The sequence below is a fragment of the Pygoscelis adeliae genome, unplaced genomic scaffold, assembly GCF_000699105.1.
Source record: "Pygoscelis adeliae isolate BGI_AS28 unplaced genomic scaffold, ASM69910v1 Scaffold275, whole genome shotgun sequence".
NCBI classification, from domain to species: domain Eukaryota; kingdom Metazoa; phylum Chordata; class Aves; order Sphenisciformes; family Spheniscidae; genus Pygoscelis; species Pygoscelis adeliae.
The window spans coordinates 78666-88734 of NW_008824763.1; the positions used below are offsets into that span (position 1 = coordinate 78666).

Sequence of the window (10069 nt, forward strand, 5' to 3'; positions counted from 1 at the left end):
TCATCTCTATATTTAATTTCCAACGCCCCGCCGTTCCCAAAGATCATTTGGAAAAGAAACCCTCCTACACAACCGGCATGTACACGTAGCATAACCGGCCCCCTCCAGCCCGGCCCCCCCTCTGACCCCGGGAGCGGCTGTGGATGCGGAGGCATCGCTTTCGCGTTGACCATGTGGTTACAGGGTCTGAACACAGCAACAGAGCGGAGGGGGGTGTTTGGTGTCGCTGGAAAACAAGATGGCCAAGACGAAGAACAAGTAACAGAGGGCCGGGGCACCAGGCCACGCAAAAGAGGCTGCGGTCTTCCCCCCCCGGCAGAGGCTCAAAGCTGTAGTGCAGTGGAAAGTCTGAATAGTAAAGAGTAAGTCTTGAAAGGAAAAGACAGAACGAGGGATGAAAGGGAAGGTCCTAGGAGAGACTCCGGAGGTGGCGGCTATGCACTAAATGCGGTCTTGATTAAGGTGGCGAGCTGTGCAGGCGCTCTGGAGCTCCAGCCGCTACCCCTGCAAGGCATTTATCTCGCCAGTGATTGTAGGTCTAGGGATGAGATCCTGGCTTTCAGTTCAGCGTGTCCTCCAGCTCCTCCTTCTGCTTTTTCCTCTCCGCAAGCCACCGCTGGATCTTCTCTTTCAGCTCTGTGTTTGGTCTGATCTGGTCCATAGTGAGGGGGCTCCGATTGAAAGGATCCGTCTGGTCGCTGAAACACAAAGCGTTGAGGAAATTAATCAGACAATTGCAGCGCTAGGAGGGAAAAAAAAAAAGAGGAAGATGGGCCAGGAATAGCGGCAAGAGCTTTCTGTTGTTAAGCGAAGCAGGTGCACTGAGGCCGGGTATCGTTGGGTAAGTGAAACAGATCCCCAAAAAGCATCGAAGTACGAGGCCCGCGCTGCGTACCTGAGGAGGTGCCGGGCTATAGTCGACCGGTCCACGGTGACACGGGAGGAGGGCAGTATCACAGGGTCCGACATCAGAGTGCTCATGATCGGATCCAGGAATTCATCGCAGGCGTCCGCGTACGTCTCCTCCTCCTGCTGCTGGCGGTCTGCAAGAGACTGGCGGGCACGCGCCGCTTTTAGGGACTCGGTCCCCCAGTGCTTTAAAAACCAGGTTTGCTCCCAACCCGTGGCTAAAGCATTTACAGGTCCGTGCTGGCAGGGAGCCCTCCCAGCTGCCCCGCCTAAGCCTCAGAGGAAGCCCCGCTCCCGGAAATCCAGCTACCCAGCAAAGACGCAGCCATACACAGATGGAAAAAGGACGCCGGGAACCAGCTCCGCTTTTTTTTTTTGTGAGCTTAAATTCACTCCGGTTCTCACCTTGATCCTCTCAGCCAGGTTACTGAAAGACACTATCATGTTGCCGGGCTTGTTGATTTTCTTCAGAACCCGAACGGTCTGGGCAAAGAGCGTTGGCGAATAGGAGCGGCCGTCCTTGGGCACCGTGGCACAGAAGTTTTCTTCATCCCTGGACCACAGGTTAAAAGAGGGCAAAGGTTTAAGAATCCACATTTATCACAGGCTGCGAAACACAGTCCCCGCAACAGCTGCATTACCATAGCAAAGAACTCAAAAGCTAGAGGAAAGCTTGACCGTAACGAAGCGTTTCTCCCAGGTCCTCTCCAGAGTGACCCAAGGTATCAGCGTAACCGTGATGGTGCCTAACTTCCATCCCTGCTAGCTGGGTTGCAGCTGACTTCCCCGGGCAATTTAAATTAAAAGAGCACAGCGCACTTCTGAAAGGCCCGTTAAGGCCCGTGGTAAGCACACAGAGCAATTCTGTTAGTGCCGTTCCCAAAGGGGATGCTCCCGCCCTGCGACGCAGCGGGCCACGGGGCTCTGCTAGCCAGGATGTCCCCGGGATGGCTCCCGCCACCCCACACGCCAGCTCTCCCTTGTCACCTACCCAAGGTTTAGGTAGATGGTACAGATGTCAGACACGAGCTGCTGCGGCTTGAAGTCGAACTCGCTGAAATCCTTGACTTTCAAAGCTCCCATTTTAGGCCCAACCAGGTGTTGCAGAAAGTAGTTGAGCATGGAGATGATGCGCTCAGCAAGGAAAGGATGCACGAACAGGGACTTAATTTCTGGAACAGAAACCAACAGTTCCCTGAGCTTCACAGCAGTCCCGTCCCGCTCTGACCACCCTGAAACCAAGCTCCCGCCCGCCCGCTCCCAGGCAGGGCCCCTCTCCAGGTCCCGGCAGGCAGGAGGGGGGTTGCTCTCCCTACCTGAGGTCAGGAAGGCCAGAGTGCCAATGGTTTCGTTGGACATGATGTTGTGGAAGCGCGCCAGCTGACCAAACATCTGCAGGCTCGACTCCTTCTCGCGGCGAGCCTCCTGGGACAGGCTGTCCCATTCGCCACGGTCCTTCTCGATCTGCTGAACTTTGATCTTGCTGAGGTACTGCAAAGACACGGCAGGGAAGCGTATGGGAGAACAGGCAGGTAAACGGGCAATGATGGCTAAGCCAGACCTGTTCTGCACTGCTCCGGGCTGACAGAGGCCAAGTTGGGACGCGAGAGGTACGACAGGGTGCTTGGAAAGGCCTCTCCCAACCACGCACGTTTCAGAAAACACGGAACATTGGTTTGGACGGCAAACCGTAGGAAGTCCATAAATGTTCACAACCAGATGGGAAATATCCACATCACCCATCTTATCTGCCGGCCTCCCGACAATCAGTTCTATGGCAGATAAAAGCTCCCCAAAAGAGCCCTTTCTAGCAGCAACAGGCAGCTCCGAAAGGCGCAGAGAGACAGTCACCACGCACCAGACACATGAGTTCACCCGGCACTCGCCTTGTAAACCCAAAGGAGAACTGCCTGGAGACAGAAGGCCTTTGTTAGGATAAAGCACCGGCGGAAAGGCCAAGGGCGTTTGATGATCAAAAACCACAGCAGTTGTTTAAAACCTGGCTGCGATTAGCAACAGGCAGATTTCCTCACAACTCCCCCAGCATGCTTCATGCTGGATCTGAAAAAAAGCCCTTTTGCTCCTCTTTGTTCTGGCCTGCCTCCCGAGACCGAAGGGAGGGAAGAGAGTGCCCCGCATGCAGCGCCCCAGAGCCCACCACCGTCCTTCTGCCTTCGCCCCTTCTCCCAGGGCACTGGCCACACCAGCCTGGAATCGTTTCCTGCAAGTATCTACTGCACAGATTCATCAGGCGGGACCAGAGCAAGCTGATACTGTTTGAGGGACAGAAGGTCCGCACTGCACCCGGCCATCTTCAGGGGAAGTGAGAACCACTACTTACGTGATGCCGACAGCACGCGTGCTCAGCCCTTACCTGTATGGCTTCATCCAACAGGAAAATGGCATCGTTCATGAGCAAATTAAGGAAGCGCAAGAAGAGAGGGGGGTTCATTGCCTCCAGGTTCTCTGAGGCGTAATCAGCCAGAGCCTGCAAGGAACGAAAAGAACGGTGGACGCTGTGGCACGGTCCCAACGGCAGGACACAGGTCGGCGCGCTCCGTACCGAGCTGCACACACACACACGCTTATACATGCGCCTCTTGCCTCACCTTTATGCTCTGCCGGTACGAGTCTGTGCCCCACATGTACCTCAGGATGGGATACATGGGACGGCGGTAGTTAAACTTCTGTTCGAACTGGTGCGGGTCACCTAGACACGAGCAAAAGCAAGGGCATTGCAAGTGGGCAGTGGGCACGGGACGGGGCTGCTAATGCCTCTTCACCGTTTGTTTGAAATAAAGACCCCGCTCCCGTACAGGTCAGTGAAATCTGTCACTGATTTCAGAGCAGTACAACCGATCCCACATTAGAAGAGGACGGTGAGGACCGGCTATAAGCATCGCCGAGCCAAAAAGCTTGAGCTCCGGAGGTTATCCTTTCTAGATATGCAGTTTTGCGCAAGCCAGACGTTTGGAAAGACCGACGCTTTGCTGGGAATACCGCCTGCCTAACACAGCCGAGCAGCTCAACAAAGCGCAAATAGATTCGTTTTCACTGACATACTTCAAGCCCTGGAGACATTCCCCCTGTAGATGTTACAGAAGGAAGACAACTCTTCCCCTGTCGTGCTTACCGGTAAACTCGATATCCACAAAGACTTTGATAAGCGCCTCGGCAAGATGGGCAGCATTTTGGTAAGAGCAGAACACTCGCTTGCGATGAAACACGCTCGAGACGAGCGGGTTCTGGGCCTGATCTAAGTGAGGCATCACAGCTTCCAACACTTCTGCCAGCTTGGCTCGCAGATGAGGATTTTTCATCCTGCAAGAGAAAACAACAAAGCAAATCCAGGATGGTATGAGGGCCAGGGTGTGGGGAGCCGTTCAGGAAACACTCCAGGAGCTGCGCCCATCCGTCCAGGAGTGCCCCGTTGTTGCAGACCATCTGTAAAACTAACACCGGCGTCCAGTGGCTCCCTCTCAACACCGGAGCCACGGGGCGAAGGCACGCGGCTCGATACCTGCAGTTGAATCCCAGGCAGAGAGGCGAGAGGGTGTGGGAACAGCAAAGCTGTTGCTTCCCTCCCTCCCCAGCAGCGCACACGGCTCGCAGCCCGTGCCTGCTTGTCAGCTGTAGCTCCCGAGCAAACCTGACTTGTCCCGGCTGTTTCCTCACTGCCCAGTGACTTGCCTCCTATTTATTCGGCAAGTCCCAAGCGCTTCGCCTGCTCAGCCCGCTGCCCAGTACACGGCAGATCGCCGAGGTGAGGGCATAACTCTCCTCTGCTGCACGTGCGGGGCAGAAGCCAAACCACCTGCCTGAGGTCACGCCGTAGGCTACTGCCAGGAAGAACTACAGCCTCCATCTCCCGGGGCCAGCCCAGGGCCAGCGGGAACAGCGAGAGCTGCCTGCCAAGCGAAATCTCCATCTGCTCCTGCCGCTGCCCTCCGTTCGCTGTATTTACACGCGCAGGTATCAACAAATGAATAGCAGAAGTGTAGCGCGTGCAGCGATGTCTTATCATCAGGAAGATCAGTAATACTCCTCAATTTTGTTTAGTGCTCAGTTACCATAGTAGACTTCATAGAGATAGCCCAAACAGATCAATCCCGATAGCTTCCTTTAACAAGTACCAAAATGGCTCTAGCTGACGAGGCTCCTGCGTAATGTGACCAAACAAGTATTTACACACCGAATCCCATCTGCACCTCGCGTGAAGCCCGCCTCCTTCAGGCAGGGCCTCCTTCACTGTCCCTCCTGCGGGCAGAGTTTAGCTTCTCCGATGAGATCAACCCACTCAGGGACGTCTAAACCAAACCTCAAAGCACCTCTGACAATTTCCACTTGCTCGTTCCCCTCCGGGTGCTCTGCAGATAAGCACCCAGGGCTCGCACCCGGGGCTGTACGTACCTCTCCACGTCGCCCATGAAAACAGTGACAAAGTGAAGGATGTGCTCCAGAGAATCAGCAGAAGTCTCCAAGATGTCGTCAGCGAAACGCCGCAGGAAAATGAAGAAGTCGCCCAAATTATCGGCAAAGAATTCTGCGAACAGAGATTGCACAATGAGTTTCTCCTCGGGCAGCTCATTTTGCCCTTTTCTAGCCTCCCGCGCGCTCTCCCCTCATCGCCCCGATTCTGACTGAAGTTTCAGGAGCTAACTAGCTGTATCAGAACACCACGGTCGTGGAGGATGCCCGGCCTGATGAAATTTGCAACACACAGGATTCGCTTCACCTCTCTCAGAAGTCAGGTCACTTACAGGGTGAAACCCAGCAGCCATCTGCTGATTGTACGCACCGTTACACAGAACAGCTCGAGGGAAGGGAATCTCTAGACGACAGAAACCACGAGGAGGATTTTGCGCATAGGGAGAATAGTAAATCAACAGGTTATTTGGCACAACTTTGCAACTTGGCCGTGAGTGGGATCTTTAGAAGGTCAGCAGCATCAATACCCTAAGTATGCCCCCTCAAAGAGCCCCAAATCTTCAAGTGACCCTCTTCAGAGGGAATATCCTGCGCAAAGAAAGGTGCCGTCAGTTGTAGCACTCTGTCCTGCCCTGGACAGAGAAGTGCTTCCTTGGACAGCTCTCCCAGCGCTCAGCTAGAAGGTACCAGGATTGTAAGGTGAACTCGGAGGTCCCAGCTTTCTTTGGAGCTTCTGACCCGACTGCTGACGTTTTTGAAGTTGTGGCTGGCCCTCCCTACACTTCCGTACACGCTCTGGAACCCTTCTTTTCAAAGGCAGAATGTCCTTTAAGCACCTCAGTGAGGAGGGAACCCAGGTGCTGTGAACACCTTAAGGAATCGGGGCGCGTACGTGCAACTACTCTAAAGGCAGCGTTACGTGAATAGCTCTAGACTTGGGACGGTTAATTGCGGTAGGCACACGGACAGGCCGCCGGCAGGACAAGCGGCTTCACCTGGCACATAGGCCAACGCGCTGTTTTCCACCTCTGGCAGCGGGAAGGTCAGCTCTAGCGGCTCCGTCCCGTGGTTTCCCATGGCCAGCAGCACCAGCAGAACCGCCATGGACACCTGCAGATTCAGGCAGTTCTGCAGCATCTGCGGCTCCGTCATCGCCGTCTTGGTGGAGAGATAGATGGTCATCAGGCGCTCGAACTGCTCCCTGAGGCTGTCGGCAGCGGGGCTGGAGCTCTGCTGAGCTTCTCGCCACGCTACTTGCAGGCGGTGAAGGCTTTGGTTTATCTTTACCATTTGGTCGTGCAACCTACCCGGAAAACACGGCAAGGAGAAGAGATGAGACGTATACAGGTTCAGCACCAAGTGCCTAAACAGCACGTAAGCTAGCGCATGCTTTTGTCCCGCTTAAAGCATTTCCTGTGGGTAACCTGTCTGGGGGGGCCAGCGACGGGAAGCCTTTGGAGAAATGCAAGCCAGGGCTTGGGAGGATACCAGACCTTACCGAGGAACCGCAGCGGCCTGCAGAGCGGCCTGGTAAACCGACGACCGCTGCGAAGCCGCCTGCGGAGGCGTGGGCAACGAGCCGGCGCAGCTGCGACCCCCCTTAGGTTACCAAGGTCAGGAATCCGGCAAGCCCGAGAGACACCTGCGAGGTGACACTTTCAGTTTCCCAGCAACAAGCCACTTGCGTAACTTTTTCGTCTATTTCTATATTTAGAGAATAAACCAGAAGGGGACGGTGCTTGGATCAGCGGTGACCTCACAGTATCCAGGCAACGATTTGCAGAGAGAGGCCGAGAAAAATACTGCGTTCTGGTGTCCCGAAAATCCCTTCCTGGAAACGGGACAGCTACCTTGCATTTCTGCTTCGCGTTAAATCCGTTTACGGGGGCAGTTCGGAGAGCTCGCAGCAGGCAGGTGGCTCTGCCGCCGAGACGCTTTCTAGTAGAGAAGCGAGATGCCAGCGGCTCCTTTCCCCGAGGAGGGGGCGAACCACACGACCCGGGACACCCAGCACTTGGCCTTTACGTTTCTATAAATAACGCGGAGCCCCTAAGACTGTTAGCGTTGACTGTGAGCACCAGCGGACAAAGTTTCTTTCCAAAATCAGTCAGCCTGAGGCTCCAACGTCAGCCAAAACGCACCGTGAAAGGTACTCGGCAGCGCAACTGGCACGCTCTCTGTATTCTGAGCGTTTACTAAAAATTTACATGGCCCTACACAGGTGCAGAACAGCACCGGGAGCTCGCCGGTACCTACGGCTTGGGCATTCGCATTGCTTACGAGCATTGGATACGATTTAAAAATCCTCTCGAGCGCTGGGTGCTTCAGTAGCGCGCTGACCACCGTCGGAGGGGCGAAGGCCTTAAGGACAGACTGGTGCAGCGACAGAGCGGTTACCTGTGAAATCCCAAGTGAAGGGTGTACTGGGTGAGGACCAGGTTTTCCGTCACCAGATTGTAGCTGTTCGCAAACTCCGGCTCTTGCTCGCTCAGAGCAGGTATCAAGCACGTTTCTTTTTCCAAACCTGGAACGAAAAGCGTCTCCGCATCGAGCCCTACCCAACAGCGTTGGTGAGGAGAGGGCTCGAGAGGGCCCCCGCTGAAGACGCAAAACGACTGCTGGTGATGCTAGGCAGCGTTTTATTTGTATTCAGCTCTTCCCTTGCTCCTCTCGACTCATTCCACTCTCCCTTTTACTGGCACACATTGGGAGGGCACTACTGGCAGAGGTAAGGACCTGAGGAGATCCCCTTTCTCGTTCCCCTGCTCCCCCGAGGTTTGGGCATACCTTTCATATGTACATTCTTACTCCTCCTCTCCTCTTCGTTCAGCTCCTTCAGGGCACAGTAAGTAGGGTTGAAGGTTAGCAGCCTCGGAGATTTGGGTTTGCAGAAGGGCTGGCACAGCTTCAGGAGGGCAGCTCCCAGGTTGAGGAAGAAGGCATCCGAGGCATACATCTGGAAGAAGATCTCCGGCATCTGGTTAGCCCAAATTTTGGTGCGGCCCGCGTTCGCGTGGAGGCAGTTTCCCAGCCAGGAGAGAATCCTGTGCTTCGTCTCTGGAGACAACTGCAACAGGTTCTTCAGCACCTGGTAGATCTTCTCGTGGAACTGGGCTGTGAACTGTTACGGGGAAGAGAACGCGGTTGAAGGAGCCATTGACGGGATCGCTCTTTGGCCTCTCCCGTCACTAACGCTCTCAGAGCTTGCCCGGCTCCAGACCGCATCCTGCTCTTCGAGGGCAGGGCTTTCAAGTAAATCACGGCCAGGACGCCTCTATTAATCACCCGTCAGGCACACGCGTTACGAGCGGGTCAAATCCTGAGGCCGGAGCAAAGACAATTGTCCCCCAATTAGGGACATCCTCAAAAGCGTAGCTGAGAGCAAGGTGTTTCCGCGGGGAGCAAAACCAAAGTTCTTTACACGTTTTTTGGCAGCAACAATGACGCCGAAAGAACGCGTGACTGGGAAAGCCCCTCTCTGTGACCACTTCTGCCCCCGAGCGTACTCCTGTATTTATCTCCTGCCTTCCAACGCTTCGCTCCTTACCTACCGAAACGTTCCCAGCACTGTTCCTCTGAGGAAGCTATTTACTTTCGTAACGAGAGAGAACCTTGCCTGTCGCTTCCTCTGTTAGGGGGGTCAGTTAGCATTTTGATTACAGGATGGGTACTGAAAGCTATTTCCCGGTGAGCACGGCACCTAAGGTGGATTGCCTTCACGTAGCACCTCAAGTTACGGTGCTGGTATCCGTTCCACGAGTACCACCCTACCCTTTTCCCAGAGGTCAGACAGTTGCTTTGATAAAACACGACTTGCTCGACACGAAGACTTGGGTTACAACAACCAGAGGAAGCGGGCGAAACCGCTCGCATGTTACAGCTGGGGATCCAAGGCAGTTTTGGGACTTGCTTACGCGCAGGCCAGACGATTAAAGGGCCAGCGGTGGAACTAAAGCCCTGATATCAGGTCTTTAACCCTCAGGCAACGAGAGGCCACTAAAACACACGGGGAAGCAGTACCGTCACGCTTCAGCCCACCTGATGGATGTTGGATTCCTGCACTTTGATCTCTTGCGGGCTGGACCGGGATGGGTTCAGAAAATAGCTGTGGTTCTCCACTACGCCGGGGGTCTTCAACAAGCAGGAGATGTTTAAAATGGCGCCTAGCAAAGTCTTCTGGTACATCTGTCCGTTGCTGGGATCCTTGGGCTGGATATAGCCTGCGAAAACCTAGGGAACACAGCAGGACGTGCCGACGGTCACATAAAATCCCAGTAAAAACCCCCACAAACTGATGGGTTTGGGGCAGGCTATCAGAAAGGAGGAGAGGGGCAAGAGCGCACACGCAGGCTGTTGTTACACTGTACCGTCGGTTTGACCTCGACAGATCAGGTCCTATGAACGTGCCCCTCCTGCGAGCAGAGCCTGCGAGGAGCTCTCGGTCAGGCCGAGGCACCCACCTTTGCTACGTCCTTCTGCTTTGTGAAGTAGAGGAGCACATCGAGGTACGTGTACAGCAGGATCTGGCAGAGGTCCAGGTCCTTGATTCTGCCCAGCACGATATCAAACACGGGAACCATGACCTCCCCGAAGGTCCGCACCTCCTCATCCACCGTTAAGGCTTCTATGACCTCCTCGAGAAACTCGGTCGTGTCTTCAAAGTCTAGCGAGGGAAGCGCGGCTGTTACCACGACACTCCAAGCGGCCGAACCTCAGCGCGTGCATACACGCC

At 54.9% G+C, this 10069-nt stretch overlaps 1 protein-coding gene across 1 annotated transcript in view; it reads right to left on the minus strand.

The window, feature by feature from the left end:
• Positions 1-337: 337 nt before the first annotated feature.
• Positions 338-10069, minus strand: part of UBE4A (ubiquitination factor E4A) — a 15126-nt gene continuing 5394 nt past the window's right edge. Inside the window, exons 4-17 of the mRNA XM_009323560.1 lie at positions 9798-10000; positions 9376-9567; positions 8125-8458; positions 7735-7861; positions 6333-6640; positions 5320-5452; positions 4043-4230; positions 3519-3619; positions 3284-3397; positions 2226-2400; positions 1901-2081; positions 1315-1462; positions 896-1053; positions 338-698 (exon numbers count right to left, since the gene is read on the minus strand). Coding sequence (XP_009321835.1) covers positions 560-698; positions 896-1053; positions 1315-1462; positions 1901-2081; positions 2226-2400; positions 3284-3397; positions 3519-3619; positions 4043-4230; positions 5320-5452; positions 6333-6640; positions 7735-7861; positions 8125-8458; positions 9376-9567; positions 9798-10000 — 2501 coding nt within the window. The 3' untranslated portion in view covers positions 338-559. The remainder of the gene's footprint in view (positions 699-895; positions 1054-1314; positions 1463-1900; positions 2082-2225; positions 2401-3283; positions 3398-3518; positions 3620-4042; positions 4231-5319; positions 5453-6332; positions 6641-7734; positions 7862-8124; positions 8459-9375; positions 9568-9797; positions 10001-10069) is intronic.